This window comes from Glycine soja, chromosome 6 (genome assembly GCF_004193775.1).
Source record: "Glycine soja cultivar W05 chromosome 6, ASM419377v2, whole genome shotgun sequence".
Taxonomy (NCBI): Eukaryota; Viridiplantae; Streptophyta; class Magnoliopsida; order Fabales; family Fabaceae; genus Glycine; species Glycine soja.
Window position 1 is genome coordinate 36,229,106 of NC_041007.1, and position 18,440 is coordinate 36,247,545.

Genomic DNA, 18,440 nt, shown 5'->3' on the forward strand with positions numbered 1-18,440 from the left:
TTTTTGGTCTTTTATTTATACTTTTTGTTTCAATTTCATTCCTTAAATTTAAAAAGTTTCACTTTAATCCCAAATATTATATTTGTTACATCAAATTGATCATTTAATTAGTTTTTTATTTTAATAACATAATTTTTGGCTGATATATGACATCTCTCAAAGTTTATCACATATTAACAAGTTGAAGTGTGATAAATTAAGTGAAGAACCAACTTGTTTTAAGAGAAACACTTTAAACTTAATGGGACCAAATCAAAACCAAAAAATATAGATAAGAAAACCTAAATTATAATCTTTTTCCTCTTACAAGTACTATTGAAGAAATTTATTCAAATACAATTAAATCAAAATCTCACACGGTTACATAAATGCTTCCACAAGCTGGCAAAGAGTGGCTTTGCCCAAGTTCCATTCATTAAATGGGAGTAATACCGAATTAGAGGGGCTCCACAGCACTTGGCATACAATAAAATGCAGGTACAGGGTGGTTTCTCACATTGGTATTATGTCACTGGCTACTTGGTTAAGTAAGAACTGAGGCACACTAATTCACTGGCATGCCAAAAAATCTTGGCTCCTTGGAAAGCTAGTAATAACTCTCTGATCATAGAGCCCGAGCAACATTTTTAAACTCATTCAAGCAAGACTGAAGTATCTTCTGACGCTTCGCAAGAGACTCTCGTTCACTTTCTAGCACATCTATTGCACCAGGAGCAACAAACATGTCCATGAATTTCTCATCTTTCACGGCAAATAAATCTAAGCCAAGAGCCACCAATAGTCGATCTCGGCTGCACAAAGTAAGCAGAGAACAAAGGTGGTGTTATTGTTCCATATAAAGAAGAATAAAGCTCCATATACAGATTTATAATGCAATCTAATAGCATGCACAAGAGTACGTTAACTTAAATATCATTAATGCTGTTAATTCAGGTTATGGTCTGATAAAGGGTACAAGTTTAAGGAAAAGATAATTCAAAATTAAGAAACATGAAATACCAGCAACCGTATTATTTATTAGGAAGTTATTGAGTAACAACCTAACTTTTGTAAATCAAATTAAGGTCCTAGCTGAAAAAATTCTTCGTGAGCACTTGTAATAAAAGACAATAAGATCGAAGGTTAAATCAATAGAATTTTTTTTACAAAAGTTAAAATCATCAGCTTAAACACTTAACTTTTACAGAAACTCATCGAATTTTTGCAAAATTTAAGATGCATAAGTTGATTTTTAACTTATGGGAAAAATGCAATTCATTTTATCTTTCTTTTTTTTCTTTCTATAAGTACTTACAACGAAGTTTACCCAAACTGAGCCTAAATCAACTAGAAAAGGAGAATAAATTCAACTGTAAGGTTATTATGAGTGACAAATGGCATGATGCTTCTGAATGAAAAAAATGACACAAGGCATCTTGAATTTGGACAAAGGTATTAATTGGAATATCACTAAATTGATAACATTCTACAGAAAGGTACTTGTTGGAGTATTTCTGAAGTGATAAGTGATAACATGTTACCTATCATGGTATAGCTTATAGCTTAAACTGAAATGAAAACCAGTTTAAGTGCCGCATTTGGGTATGCAAAATTACAGGCATAAATTAATTTCAAACAAGGCCGAAACTTACCAAGGGGTTAGGAATCCAGAATTTAATGTTGATGTCACGCCTCTCTCAACAAGAACTCCACGAATACGTGCAAAATGCTGGGCAGCTGATACACAGATATCTGAGTAAGGTGAACCTGATCTCTCCCCACTTCCAAATAAAATGACACCATTTTGCAGTCTTGCATTGTCAGAATTTTTGCTATTCCCTACTATTCTGGACGCTCTCTTTCTTGGTCCCATGTCATTGCAAATTCCAAGCTCCTTTTTAACCACCCCATATGCTGCATCACCTGGCTGATCTGGAGATGGGGTCTCAGGGATAGTTATGTGGCTTTCTCTCAAAACATCTCTGGTTTCTGCTGCTTTACCTGGTGTAGTTTCTTGTGCATTTTTTTCTGGAGGTATATTTTCCTGATCCCTCCTTGCATCATGGGAAGCTGAACTAGTATCACTCAACTCAAGGACTTTGCTATAAGAGTCATTAAAGTAGCAGACCTGTGAGTATGGACAAGTAACTGAATCAAGGTGGTGCCTAACAAGTTGCTTGCACTTCTTAGCAAGATCCCCTATGAAGCGATTGTAAGCACACCTTAAAGCAGCATGGAAACCTACATAGCCATCCATGTCTTCTCCTTTAATACCACCTTCAAGGAAAATAAGCACCAGTCAGCTTTTCTAATCAGTAATTTAACAAGATCACACCACTCATCCCAATCAGGATCTTATAGAGAATTTTATTCTTTATCTGAAAATAGACAATATATAGTTAGAATCTAATGATAACTGAAGAAAATGAAGAAAATTCCAGGAAATTGACATAAAATGAAATGAAATAGCATATAAAAAGCTAAAATAATAACAACTTATATTGTTGTACATTTCAGTTCTGGAAGGACAATAAAATATTCCATCATAAATAATATTATTGTTTCAACTTCCAATGGCACTTTGAAAGATCTTTAAGCTGAAGAAATCAGACCCACGCAAGGGAATGACATGATGCCTGAGTTGGAACAGAGAAGGAAACAACTATTTGAGAAATTTGTAAGTGAAGACAAAGAACCTAGAAACTAAGGAGCTTCTCTTACATTCTGAATCATGACTGCGGTTTCTTTCTAGAGCCAAATCAAATAAACTTCCCAAGACAAAAGCAAGCCGGTCACAAGCAGTGTCAAGAAGAGGAGCAAGCCATGATTTAGCAGCAGCTCGTGCAATCTCTGCAGCAGCCTCTGTTATTCCTCTCCCCCCACCTCGACCAGTGTGAGCAAGTAATATATTTGCAACCTGATAAATAGATACTCAAGAATTTGAATTTGAAACTTGATTACTTGAACGAAAAAGATAAAATGTTCCTTGCATGAGTTTATGAAAAGTAAATCACCTTCTCCCTTGACACTGAGGGGCATTCTATGGAATACGCAGCACAGCGAAACTCATGCAACACCCTCTCAAATGCAGCACCTCCATAAAGACGAAGAGTAGCATTGGGGGGATTTACATCAGCAGTAATACCAGGCCAAACCCCAATACCACTTCGTGACCTCTCTTCTACAGTTGTTTTCCCCCACAGCTCAGGGGAAGGATCCGCTGCACCATCAATCAATGCACCCTAGACAAAGTGCAAAAGAAATTGTCATTAACTTGAAATGAATGGTCATAATCTTTGACACCATTTGATAAAAGATTTTTAAAATTGCAGCTCCTTTGTGCAGGTGAACAGCAAAGAAGCTTAGGATACATCATACATGATTACACAAGAATAGTTTACTTTAAACCAAGGTGTCCAAAGAGAAAGGTGTAATTATATATGATATGGATACATTATCAATCAGAAGAAAATGTTAATAACATTTAAGAAATTTGTAAAATAAACTTGGCCATCAATGAAGAAAAAGTTTTAATAGATGAGTGCTATGATGCTATCACAAAAAAAAGGTTTTATACCCCAACTGTTGATAACTTGATATAGTTCATCAGCTCATGTCTAGGTAAATATATGTTTGACATAATGATTACCCACCACGTGATTGCTGATAGAAGCTGCTTGCAGCATTGCAAACTTCCTGAGATGGGAAACATCTGAATTGGCCTGTATTTTTGAATCCATTCTAGCAAGTTCAGAAGTCAATTCATTGCATCGTTGCTCGAGTAAAGCAAGGGTTGCTGGGGTGGCTTCTTTGTATTTCTTCTGAAGCTCAGACTCCAAATAATCTCTCAAACGGCCAAAGCCAATAGAGGACTTGAACTTTTCTTCATTGAAACCTCCCTTGACACCCTCACGGAGATGATGAAGAACCTCTGAGTCCACCTGAGAAATCTGCCTGCGGAACTCATCATTTGAAACATTCCCCTTGTCCTTTGGCAGGGCCACAAAAAAGGGGTGTGTGTTATCTCCAAGGTAACCACTTGCACTCAAATAGCGATCCACTTCCCACCGGTCACTAAATTCCTGCAAGCATTGGATATCTGATCATTAAAACCAGTTTCTAAAACACATTGTACTCTGTCCCATTATATACTTCAAATTGTAAAGTGATGTGGCTGCAAACTCTAGTTGGCTGCCATCACAACAACCAAATCAAGCGTCTGTGACTGCAGACTGCATTGACCACAATGCAACCACAACCGCAATCGCAATTTAAAACTGAGCTTATGCAGCCTAATGGCAACATCAAGAACCACAAGACATACAATGATTGTTTTCACAAGACATACAATGCTTCATATATTGGTGGCATACAATAGTTTTTTTCCTTTCCTGTCATAACTTAATGACTAGTGTGATTCAGTAAGCCCCCAACCAAAGAAATACAACAATAAAAGTCTTATACCACTAAGTGAGGTCAGTTACATGGATTGCATGATGTCATTAGGCTCAGTTAAAGACCAAATTCTCAAGAACTTACCATGAGATATCTCTTAAGCAATAAGCCAACTAAAGAAATATATTATCAAATTTACTGTTGGAATGAAAATGCACTGTTCATACCTTGAGACGGTTATCAAATTTGGAGACAACAATCACTGTCCGTCTAAATGCTGGGTCAATTTCGCGAATGGAATCCAACCACAATGAGGAACACCACTCAACACTACTTTGCTGAAGGAACAAAAGTATGCGGTGAGGAGGACTAGCCAAGGACTTCACCATAGAAAGGATTTCATCCGGCGTGTTTTCTGGTTCACCCTTCTTTGCCTGCAGTACCAAATGAGTTTCCATGAATACAATCCAGCAAGCACAAATGCCAAACCAACACTTATCACTTGTCATAAATTACAAACTCTCACCTTAAGAACAAACCCAGGTGTGTCAATAATAGTAAGGTTAGGACAATGTGCATACTCAGCTCTCATTACAATTGGCTTAGGAGAAACTGCTGTCTTGGTTTTCTTCAAAAGTGCCTCAGTTCGGGACTTTATAATGTCTGCAATGGCAGATGCCAAAACCACAGGACTTCCATACTCTTCTGAATCCTCCTCCTGTGTTTCCAATGCTCAATAATCAAACACATTGGCATACCAAAAATAATAACAATAATAATATTAAAAATAATAATAATAATTGTAAATTTAAAACCAATGCTGTCAAAGCCAAACCACATCTAAGTGATCTAACCATGAATCAAACACCTGACCAGTTTTAGTTTAATCTCACAAGTTATACCCTTTCAAGCAGTTAGAACTTAAAACCATTTAAAATGCCAAAATAAATTTTATACGTGCAACTATAAATTTGATACTGCAACACTTGAATTGTTTTTACAATGTTATGTTAAACCTTAACCTACAGTTTTACCAGATCAATGTTTTGTTCGGTTTTAACAGCATTGTTTATTGTTTACAACTTTAAGCTAGCTTAGCCTACATATAAAACAAAATAGCACAATCCATTTTAGATTTTTTCTTCTTAGTTTTACGCTTCTAATGAAATTAAAATCTTATCACTTCTTAATCTCATGGTCTGATTTCCTTTTAAAATACAGCACACATAGAACAAAACTCGTGATACATTTCATTCTATTTTGTTTACCAAAATCTACCTTAGGTAGTGTTTGCACTCAAATAGATTGAAATGTTTTTTTTTTTTTTTAAATCAGCAAAAGATAATATTTATAAAACAGGTATCAGTAGTACCAAATACATTGAAATGTAACATTCCGTGTTGTTCTTTTCTCCATTTCTCCTTAGTTTTTTTACTAGATTGACTGATAGTTGTTAAAAGTTAGGAATCAAATTGAGCCATTGGATTAATAGAAAGAGATAGAATAAAATGGAAGGGCTTAAAATATAATTAAATAGAGTCTCCAATACTTTGTTTGGATATGTTACGATAGAATGAAAATAATTTCCATTGCATGCCATCCTCATTTAACAACAAAAATCTTTGCTCACTAGTGAGGTCAACTACGTGGATGCCATTTTGCTTGATACCATGAGACCCCTCTCTTCACAACTCCTTCCAATGTTTTTCTCGAACTCCTTCTCCCACTTTTCTCAGGACTAAAAACTATGCAATCTAACATCCTTACTAGTGCTTCTAATGGCTTTCTTTTCACATATCCAAACCAACTTAACCGATTTTTTATCATCTTTTCCTCCTTCGAACATCAGTACTACACCAGTACATCTTAAACAATGGAACATAACATCATTATATCTCATTCCTCTTCATTCCACCCTCTTCCACCGATCCAAACATGCTGTCAAGGATTGGAATTCTCAATTCGAGGCACTAAAATTTCTTTTCCATAACTTCAGAAACCAAATTCACAATAGTTATAATTTCAAGAACTAAGAGTGTGTTTGGATACGCGTTACAGTTTCCAAAGCAATAATGTCAAAGAACCTAAGTCGTAGCTTTCGCCTTCTCGTTGGTTTACGTTGGATTCAACCACTTTCCAAACACTCTAAATTTGTCGTATTACTCCCAACGCCACACACCCTTATAACTTATGCACCATTCACTACTTTCTAACCCCAAGCATGAAAGAGATACTCAAATTCCCAAACCTAACCAAACTAAACAATGTCTATGCCAACAAACATAGATTATTGAAAGAATAACCGCTCAGCAAAATTCAATTCAAGAGAGTGAAAATGTGGGACCTGGAAGCGGCATCGCGGTTCGAGAGCGGAAGCATCGTGGACCATTTGCAATATGAGGGGTCTGCGAGTGCCCATCTCGACCTCACGGACGTTGAAACGGAACCCGAGGAGCGCTTCGAGGAGGGAGCTCTTCCCGTCGGACTGGCCCCCGACCGCCACGATCTCCGGGATCGGCAGCGTCTCGCCGAAGGCCACGGCGGCGCCCTGGAGCCGGTTGTAGGCCTCGAACCGGGAAGTCGAATCCACGTGGCTCCTCCTGCGCTTCGACGGGGTTTTCGACGGAGTGGGAGCGTCGGCGCCGGCGACGGTGGAGGAGGACGACATGGTGGTGGTGGTGGTGGTGATGGAAAGGGAAAGAGGGAGGGAGAAACCAAAAGTTTGAATTTGAATTTTGGGGTTTAACGTTAGATTTGCTTAAATGGGCTTTAGCTTTGGGTTAGAATGCCAGACCCAAAAGGAACGGGCACCGTTTGATAGATCTGAGTGCACTTTTTTAGGTAAATACTAATAAATGGTAAATACTAGAGTAGATGTTAAGGAATATAGCTAGGTTGGTTGAGAATAACACGTAAGTCATTGTAAATTTCTTGATATTATCTTTAGTTTTCAGGGATAAATAAAATACTGGAGTAGTTTTTATACAATGCAAATGATTTTTTTTTGTATGTCAAGCATAGATTATAGTAATTGGTCAAATTATAATTTATATCTTATTTGTATTTTTTTTTCAAATGCTCAAAAATTATTTTTATAAATAAAATATTTTTGATGGAGTAATTTTGTTAGTTATTTTATATTCTTATAAATATTTAATTATTTAATTTGACTGTCTTTAATAGATTAAAATATATGTTTCATATTTCTGTTGTAAATTATGATTTTTAATTGAATTGTTTTTATGATATTTCAGATGTAAAATATATGTTTCTATGAAGTTATCTATATATGTAGTCTGGTGTAACTTGTTTTTTAAAAGATGTAACTGTTCTTGGTAATTAAAATAAATGTTGTAATGATTTATAATAGTTGAGGATAAAAATTGAGGATAAAAATGATCAAAAGAAAGATTATACAAAATGAAATTATTCCTTTTATAATAGTTATAGAATAGATGTACATGTTTTATTTTCTTTCAAAAATATTAAGCCAAAAAAATCCAATTGATTGCGTAAAATCTCTTATTTTATATCACATAGGAAGCAAAAAAAATAATATATTTTACAGTTTTCATCTAGAAAACAAACATGTATCTCATGTTCTAATGAATAGGAAAGATATCTATGCATAATAATTAAAAGAATTTTTTCATATGAAACAACAATTAAGAACAAACCATGTTAAGCACAATAAAATTCTCACACAAAGATCATCACACTAGTAAGAAAAGACATTTACTAAAACATCTTATACTTAGGCATTAAGCATCCAAGCAAGAACCGAGAGGTTGAAAGCAATTGTACATTTTTCACACATAAGAAAATAAACTTATTTCACCTAAGGCATGCATACAACCAAAGAAGTTCAAGAGCAACTATTCTTGATCTCAATTTTTTGCTTACCAATAAGAAGTTAAAAGCAACATTCAATCTTTCACAAAGTCGTTTTCAATTTAACATAGATATGAGAAAATGTAAAGTTCAAAATATTTTTTAAAAGTAAGAGATAAAATGCACCAAAATAATTTGTTAGGGATAAAATTTGTCAAAAAGTAAAAAATTGAGGGTAAAAATACAAATAAACCTTATATTTCTAAAAAATAATTAATTTTTTTTCTATTTCAACTTTGTTACCAATATGGTTTAGATAATTATATTTTGACGCAACTAATATCATTGGAGGGATCTTATATATATATATATGAGTTTAATATATAAAAAAAATTTACATTATTAACCAATTATCTCGTGAACAGTAATAGGTACGAGGACTTGATCACTATAAATAATAGGTTCTTCCTCAAAGACAACATTTCTTATGTTTTCTTCCTTCCCAAACTCAACTTCCTCAAGAAATCTCGCATTTCCCATCTCGAAAAAGGATCTTAAGGTGGGATTGTAAAATTTATAGCCCGAGAGCGTTCAGCATAGCCAACAAAATAGCAGCTAATTATTCTTGAGTTCAACTTTCTTTCATGTGGCCTATAAGGCTGTGCCTCAGCCGGACAACCCTAAATGTGCAAATGTTTGATGATTGGCCTTTTACCAGTCCAAAGTTCATAAGGGGTTTTGTTAATTGTTTTACTTGGCACCCTATTAAGGATGTAAACTACGGTCTTTAAGGCTTCTCCCCAAAGTGACTATGACAAAGAGGAATGACTAATCATACTTCTCACCATATCCTTAAGAGTTTGGTTTCTTCGTTCTGCTACACCATTAATGCTAGGTTGGCCCGGCATAGTATATTGTGGAACAATTCCACACTCTTTGAGGAAAAGCACAAAAGGTTCTGGACATTGTTCTTTTGATCCATCATATCTGCCATAGTACTCACCACCATGGTCAGATTTGACGGCCTTAATTTTCTTTCCAAGTTGAAGTTCAACCTCTGCCTTGAAAGTCTTAAAAACATCTAGGGATTGGGACATCTCATGTATCAAATATAGGTAACCGTATCTAGAGTAGTCATCTACAATGTAATGAAATATTGTTGTCCATTCCAAGAAGTTGTAGGAAAAGGACCATAAATGTCTGCATGCACTAGTTCTAAGACGTCTTTAGCTCTTTCGGCACCTAATTTTCTTATGTTTGTTCATTTTCCCTTTATGCATTCAACACAAACCTCAAAGTCTGATAAATCCAAAGGGTCAATAATTTCATCCAACACAAGTCTCTGAATTCTCTGTTTAGAGATATGGCCTAAATGTTTACGCCATAAGGTGGTTGAATTCTCATTCAACTTTCATTTTGCACCACATGAACTTATTTACAATATTTCATTATAGGAACTAAAAACATCAAGCATGTAAAGATTATCAATTAAAGAACTAGGACTAACCATATTTGAATTTTGGTAGAGACTAACTTTATTATTTCCAAATGAACAAGAAAATCCAAATTTGTCCAAACTAGAAATAGAAATCAAATTCCATCTAAAAGACGGTACAACAAAAGTCTCAAATAAATCCAAATAAAATCCAGTTTTTAACTTTAATCTAAAAGTTCCAATAGCTTCCACTGTAACCTTCTTGCAATCACCTACAAAGATGAACCTTTCATCATCACTTGGCGGTTGGCTCCACAGGCAACCCTGCATAGTCATGCTTATGTGAGTAGTAGCACCAGAATCTACCCACCAAGTATCTTTAGGTACAAAAGCCAAATTAACTTCATAACAAACTAGAGTAAGAAATTTACCTTTCTTTACATGCCATGCGGCATACTTGGGACACTCTTTCTTCATGTGTCCCAACTTCTTACAGAAGTAACAGGTAAATTTCTCATCCTTCTTTTGTTTCTTTTGCTGAGAAGTCCCTTCCATAACACCCTTAGTCTTCTTTCTTTTCTTATTCTGAGAGGTTGAAGTCAAGTGAGCACTTTCAATCCTATCTCTCTGCAGCCTCTCCTCCTCTTGCACACAGTGAGATATAAGCTCATTGAGGGACCATTTGTCCTTTTGAGTGTTATAGCTCACTTTGAATTGCCCAAAGTATGCAAGAAGTGAGATCAAAACCAAGTGCACGAGCAGGTCTTCACCAAGCTCTAACTTAAGTGACTTGAGTTTCGATGCGAGATTGGACATCTCCATAATGTACTCCCTTGTGTTCCCTTTGCATTTATACTTCATGGAGATGAGTTTAGCCAAAATGTTACTTGTCTCCCCTTTTTTTCGTTTTTGGCAAAGTATTGCTCAATTTCCTCAAGGAATTTCTTTTCACTTTGACCCTAAAAAATAGAGCCCCGAAAAGCCTCTGGAATAGAGTGCTTCATGATCATAAGGCACATTCGGTTGGACCGACCCCACTTCTCAATTTTTACCTCGGTAGAGGTTTTCAGAGTGGAAATAGGTCGTTCTGTCCTCAGTGCCAAGTCCAAATCCATACAGCCAAGAACAATTTCTACGACTTCCTTCCAGACCTTAAAATTTGTCCCATTCAGCATTGGGAAAGAATTCACTTGGGCAGTAACATTTGTAGCACTGACAATATTAACTAAAGAGAGAACAAAAAATAATAACATATTTACAAATAATCAAACAAGTCATATAAAGTATATATAACAAGACATGCAAATATTTCCCATAACAGATCCATCACAAGATAACCAGCACAACATTAATTCTAGTCTTTGGACAGAGAAATTAATTTGTAATTGGTACTCTCAATGCAATGATCAAATATTGACAATTAGTTCTATCAAATAATAGTCTTTCTTTGGAACGACTATTATTCTCATGAAAAAAAACTTTATAATTGTCACATATTTATCATCGCAGGTATGTTATTATTTGGCCAAATTGTGTCTTCCTTTGGGCCGAACACAATTCGCATAAATAATTCCATACTAACATCCATGCAATTTAATTAAATCAATTTACACAATAGATGTTACTTTGACAATATAATGGTTCAATCAATTTAATTAAAATTACCGGACACGCAAATAAATGGAAATGATCCGTAATGGTTAAATTTACACCCAATTATGATAGCAGTAAATATTTGAAAACAACATCATGGTAAACTAATTATGCATCCGAAATGAATATACCACGTTACTATCACAAATTTATACTAACCACAATAATATCACATACTGTCAGCCTATCACCGATTCATGAAGGAAAAATAGTTGACAAATAAACAATAATTATTCATATAAGACAAAAGACCATTGCCTTATTACTGATTCATATTAACAAAAATTCTATATATATATATATATATATATATATATATATATATATATATATATATATATATATATATGAAATTGTGTCACGTATAAAATACCAACGCCGAACACGTACAAAATACCAACTTTGTATTTGACGTAAAGAGTTTTCGGAAACCTTATATGTATAAAACAAAAAAAAACTTTATTGCTCATGAAATATATATTTTTCAAGAAAACCAATGTCGGATACGTAGAACCTTTATTCCAAATAGAATAATGTGTAAGCACATGCAACACAAACAAAAAACTGTGTACAAACCCGTAAATCAAATGCAGAGGCCTTTTATTCATTTGAAAAAAGAAAAGAAAAACTTTACAACCATGACATAGAAATTTGCGGGTTTTATAATTTTATTGATCGAAATAGTTTCTCCCCAAAATAAAATTTGGGTTCATATAACTAAAACGATCCAGATTATCAAGAGTAATGGTGGCTCTGATACCTCTTGTTGGTAATATTAATAAACCTTATAAAATACCAAATGAGCACCAAAACACATTACGTCAGATTATCAAGAGGTTTTAAGAAATACCTAGATCCATAGAGCTTGATCAACACGCAACAGAATCTTATAGCAGTCACGGACAATTTGGTTTAGTGACCTTCCTCAACCAAATCACCTTCTTCCTTATGAGACCTTCGTTTTCTCTTTAGATGGGGAGAGGAAAAATTATTTCTTGATTTGGTATGTTGGGGACCATAACCATGGCTTAGGTTTTAACCTATTAAGGTTCTCATTATCTCCTAATGGGCCAAATTGATTTCAACTCATTAAGCACATATCAATTTTCTATTGGCAGTCTAATGGGCTCATAGAATTAGATCACTTTATATTGAATTCATCTAAATGTAAATAACTAATATAAATGTTATAATATAATATGTAGTCCATATTAATTAATTAGGAATTATAAAATTCCTAACACTGAATTAATAAAAAGATGAGAGTAAAATGAAATAGATGAATAAGTGTCAAGGAAACTTAGAGGTTTTGATATTTTGCATGCTTTATTTGTAGGACTTTGAATGTATGTTACCTTGTCAGTAACGTTTTGTGGTATGCATGTTGATTATACCTAAAACCAATTTCAACAACCTGATAGATTCAAGAAAGTGAAAGTTGTACTCAACATCATAGATAACTATGAGCATAAATTCAACACATTATAACACTTAACATTACCTTATATTTTTTTATGGGAAAAGGGTGAATCAACCACTACAAAAACGAACTAAACAGGGAAAAATAGTCCCAACAAAATCAATCCATAAAAGAAACTTTAAACTAGGTGGAGGAACCTCAAGCCACTAAATTCCCAACGAAATATTGTGCCCCTAATCAACTAAGAAATTTGTTGCATATTTGCCTTCTCTAAATGAGTGATGGAAGAAAACCAACCAATCTCTTTTGCACTAGGTTTGAATTCTGCAAATCAGATTAGCATAAATGTGTTGAGGTGAATTCATTTCATTGATAAGGTGAACACTAATTGTTGAATCACTCTCAATACACAATCTTCTAATTCCTTTATGCCACACCAACTCTAAAGCTTGAATAATAGGTGTTAACTTGGCTTGTAGCACACCGTAGGCCCCAAGATTGCTAGAAAAAACCCCAATCTAGTTTCCTTGGTCATCTCTAAGATACCATCAGCAATTGCTAAATGACCCTCATTCTTCATTGAACCATCTACGTTAAATTTACAAAAACCTTTATACGGTCGATTCCAACCAATATTTATCCATTTGTTCACACCTTGTCTTATAATGCTAAGCTTGTTCGAAGCATTCATAATATCAACAACCAAACTTTTAATTTAAGCAAGAATATCAAGAACAAAAGGCTTCAAATTTTGGAATATCTTATTATTTCTTGTTTTCCACAAAATCCATAAAACAACTCCAAAAACTACATGCTTGTCACTTCTATGAAAATTCCTAATATTTTGCTCCTTAAGATTAAAAAAGATCCATCCAATTCTTGAAATCTGCATTAATATGATCCATATTGAAAACCTTGATTGTATTCCAAACCTCCACAACAAAAGAAAAATCTCTAAAAAGATGCACATCTATTTCTTGTTAATTACCACAAATAGCACAAACATTGTTATTTGTAAAGCCACAATCACATCTTCTACTGATGGTCTTCAAACCTCCATTAATGAGACTAGAAGAACATACACAACTTTTGAGGACCTTTCCAACACCACACAATATTCCAATCATGATTGCTATTGCAGCTATTTTTACCTTTAGGATGAGCCATTTTCTACATTGCTATTGGGGAAATCATGATTCACATGGATATTTTGAAACCCAATACAGTAGTTGTAGTGTCTATCTTGCTCACATCAATAAGAATATGTGGCTAAAACCTATGTTAATCATATTTTCAGCATATCAACATTAGTTTGTATTGTAGAAATACACTCACATGAAATATCAAAATATCATAATTAATCATTATAGTTTTGTAACTAACTACTGTAAAAGCATAAAGGAAAAAATATCTTACAAAATTCTGGAAAAAAACATTTTTGTTTTCTTCCATAATCCATTGGTCCTCTACACACGCTACGTAGTAGTCAAACATCATTTTTGGCAACTGCTGCTTTACAATAGACTTATATTCACTAACATTGGTGATCTCCATTTTCAGAATTGCTTGTTGATGCTACCTTTCATGAATTCTACATAAACAAGTTGAATACCTTCAGCTATAAATTCTTTCATCACAACCTGTAGGTTGAGGCAATGATTTCCAATGATCTACTTGCAACTAAGGTGTAGACCTTTGCTACAAACAACACCAAGTTACATATATTTGACACATTTTCTCACTCTTGGCTAGTGGCTTCCTTCTATCCTACGAAACATTTATACTTAGTTGAGTTCTCTTCAAAGATTTAAATGAATCATTCTTCTACATGTGTTTGAGTTGGTGAAGTTTAATGGGAAATCATAAATTTTCACTGACATTATAGTCAAGACCGATTAGTGTTGCTCCATATATGACAAATTACAAGTAAAACATGGTAATAGAACAATCAACCATACTGAGAGGGGCCAACAACATCAGATGGATGAGTCACTGATGCATTTGTTTCCAAGATGATGGTTTTTCTTTTAATATCTTGGTACAATTCATTTACATTTGTTGATGGTGTATCGCTACCATCAACTCCATATATCCTATCAACATATGTTTATGAAGGGATGTACTCCTTAACAAGATGTGATAGCATATTCACCAACTAACCCATATTAGGATGTTGATTGGGGTCCTTAAAACAACAACACCATGCTAGCTTTGCAATAATGTCAATATTGGTTATGGTTTCTTCATCAAGTACAATGTTTGGTCAATGATGTCTCAAAATGAATTGTTCGTCATCCCTTCTTGTAGCTACGTATCGAACCATTTAATAAGGTAGAGTTCCTAATATGATTTATTTTTATTAACTATTTCTTTCTAGTTATCATTTCCATAAGAATACATCCAAAGCTATATACATCTTATTTTTGTTGTAAATTGTTTCTAGAATACATACTCTAGGGTTGTATAGCCAGAGATTCCAACAATTACTTAAGTTTCACATAAGTTCTTTCCTTTGGGAATAACTCACACTAATCCAAAGTCTGATACTTTGACACACATATTATTTCCCAAAAAAATGTTTGATGTTTTTATATCCTTATGGACAAAAGTTTTCCTATCAAACCATGACACTATTCAATTCTTCTAGCAACATCCAAAGCAATTGCAAGCCTAGTCTTCCACTCTAATGGTCTAGCGCGTTCATCTTTTCAATTTATCAAATATTTGTTAAGAGAACCCCGAGGCATATACTTATACACCAAAAGTCTCCCACTTTCATTCAAGCAATACCCCAAGAGTTAAACACATTCCGATGTTGAACCTTGAACTCATTCATTCTCTTTTCATCCAACATCCTTTTTGCTACAATATTTGTTCAATTTGGCAACTCTCCTTTGTAAACAATGCCAAAACCTCCCTTCCCAAGGAGGTTTTCTTCACTAAAATCGTTTGTAGCTGTCTATAAAACTTGAAGTGTGATTTGTAATAATTTTTGGTCCTAACATTTTGAAAATTTGAAACGCTCGTCAATTTTGGAAGCCAAATTGAATGGCTGTTAATGGGTGGTAATGACCACTAATGAATTATAAAAGCCAATAATGAGTGGTAATGGGTACTAAATGCATTCTTGATGGTAGAATGCCTATATATAGCATATGTATTTCGTCCCTGAGTTCATCTCTTCGAATTCATTCTGAAACACCATCTAAAGAGAGAAAGAGAGAGAGCTTGGAAGAACAAAAAACAAGAAAACTCTTTCATGGCAATGGCTGGAGGTATGATTTGATTTTTTATTTTCCGCATTTTGTTAATGACCTGTGTTTCTTTTGTAGTTTGTAACATCACATATTAAAAGGTTTAGTCTAACATTTGGTATCAAAGCCACAGTTGCCTCTGCCTTGTCCATTTTTCGGTTTTTGGTATTTTTCCGATTTAATTTTGTTTATGGTATGAAGGGCCTTGTTTCTTAAAAATAAGATTATAAATCTGTATTTTGTTCAATTTCCTTGTTTTTGGATTTTGAATTGTGTAAAACGGTGTCCAAATGACTGAGAATCGGTAAATCAGTAAAGCTTTTATGATATGCAATCGTTTTTCATATCTTATATAATTATTCTGCTTTACAATTTTTGGAATTTTGATTTAATTTATGCATGAATATATTCTGGAAAACTTTATTTTATGCATATATATATGAAATCAAATGCATAATATTATGTTTCAATTATAAAATTATATGAGAATTTTATTCATAATTATATTGTGTCTTGATTTTGAAATGCATAATACGATTTACTCTCATATAATAAAGTTTTATGTGTAAGTGATCTTTATAATTTTGATTAATTATGGATTAGCCACAACATCTATATTTTGATTAAAATTATATATTAAGTTGGTTAAAGATCATATAAGGAATTAGACATAATATTGTAATTAATTATACTTATATAATGAATTTTATCCCACAAAATTTTTTATTATATTTGTATAATTAATTGGGATAAAATGACTTATTATTTTTCATGATTTACCCACAGGCATAATGAGGTATGTATAATTTGTCGATTTTATCATAAAGTAAATATTTGCGATAGAAATTAAATTATTTTCATGTTGCACCCGTAAAACATGAATTTAAGCAAGTAATTTGATTATTCTATCATAAGGTTTAATTGTTTCTTATTGAATTAAAAATTTAGTTCACAGGCAATTTTTATGTCACAAGATTCAATTTTATGGTATGTTTGCATTGGTAAAAGATACAATTAAGATTAGTATGCCTCAAATTTTGACATAAGCCTTTGAATTTTGTAACTTCTCAAACTATTAGTTTTTCTGATATTCAATGTGATGTTTTCGAACTCAAAGGAGATAACTATAAGATATGGAAGGAGAGAATTCTTCTACAATTGGGGTGGATGGACATAGACTATGCTATAAGGAAATACGAACCACCTGCAATCACTGATGAAAGTAGCCTAGTTGACGTTGCGCTATATGAGTGGTGGGAGCAACCGACTCAGTGTGATGTTCATTAAGACCAAAATCTCGGCTGGGATACGTGGTTCTGTTGACCAGCATGAAAAGGTCCGAGACTTGCTTAAGGCCATTGATGACCAGTTCATCACTTCAGATAAGACTTTAACAAGCACCTTGATCATGAAGTTCTCTTCTCTTCGGCTCACCAGTGTGAAAGGTGAGCGTGAGTACATCATGAAAATGCGAGATATTTCAGCTCAACTTAAGAAACTAGAGGTTGATATGTCTGAGTCCTTCCTAGTGCATTTCATTTTGAACACCCTTTCGCTTGAATATGGGCCGTTTAAGATTTCCTACAACACACATAAAGATAAATGGTCTATCAATGAATTAATGACCATGTGTGTTCAGGAAGAAGAAAGGCTTGTAATGGAGATGGGTGAGAGTGCATTGCTGACAACTGCTTATGGGAAGAACAAAACAACTAAGTCTCAAGCTAATCAAAAGGGGAATGGTAAAATACCACCTCAAGCTGATATTAAGAAGGTGACAAAGTGTTTCTTTTGCAAGAAGAAGGGACACATGAAGAAGAATTGCTTTGGATTCCAGAAATGGCTCGAGAAGAATGGTAAATGAATCTCATTAGTATGTTATGAATCTAATATGGCTAGTATTAATATTAACACTTGGTGGATTAATTTTGGATCTACTATCCATATTGCAAATTCATTACAGGGTATGCAAAACCTAAGGAAACCAGTGGGAAGTGAGCAAAACATTTTATCAGGCAATAAGTTAGGCTCACATGTGGAGGCCATTGGAACTTGCATTTTGACTTTAAGTAGTGGCTTTATTTTAAAATTAGAAGGGACCTTTTATGTACCAAGTTTTTCTCGAAACTTGATTTCTATTTCAAGACTTGTACCATTTGGATATTCCTTTAATTTCAAAGACACATCATTTGAGTTATTTTATAATTCTGAATGTGTTGGGAATTATATCTTGTCTGATGGTCGTTATCTTCTTGGTTTACAAAATTGTGCCACTTATAGTTAAATGCATGTTCAAACTGATATTAAAAGGTGTAATATTAATGAGAACTCCTCTATGTTATGGCACCGGAGATTAGGACATATCTCCATTGAGAGGATTAAAAGGTTAGTGAAAGATGGGGTACTCAATACTCTAGATTTTGCTGACTTTAAGACTTGTGTGGACTGCATTAAGGATAAGCAGACCAACATG

General features: G+C 34.0%; 1 protein-coding gene across 1 annotated transcript; it reads right to left on the reverse strand.

Moving 5' to 3' along the window:
• Positions 1-254: 254 nt before the first annotated feature.
• LOC114416858 (dynamin-related protein 5A-like) lies at positions 255-7,176 on the reverse strand. The gene is made up of 8 exons (XM_028381893.1): positions 6,719-7,176; positions 4,901-5,092; positions 4,602-4,808; positions 3,633-4,061; positions 2,994-3,221; positions 2,701-2,896; positions 1,632-2,256; positions 255-791 (listed from the first exon to the last, which is right to left on the reverse strand). The coding sequence occupies exons 1-8, from the start codon at positions 7,040-7,042 to the stop codon at positions 605-607; spliced, it is 2,388 nt and encodes a 795-aa protein (XP_028237694.1). The 5' UTR covers positions 7,043-7,176; the 3' UTR covers positions 255-604.
• Between the last annotated feature and the right edge of the window lie 11,264 nt (positions 7,177-18,440).

Excerpts from the sequence above, each read along its gene's own strand:
- LOC114416858 (XM_028381893.1), bottom strand. The coding sequence starts at position 7,042 with ATGTCGTCCTCCTCCACCGTCGCCGGCGCCGACGCTCCCACTCCGTCG. Across the intron at positions 5,093-6,718 it reads AACCGCGATGCCGCTTCCAG|GAGGAGGATTCAGAAGAGTA; the intron begins GTCCCACATTTT and ends TTGGAAACACAG. Across the intron at positions 3,222-3,632 it reads CTTCTATCAGCAATCACGTG|GGTGCATTGATTGATGGTGC; the intron begins GTGGGTAATCAT and ends CACTTTGTCTAG.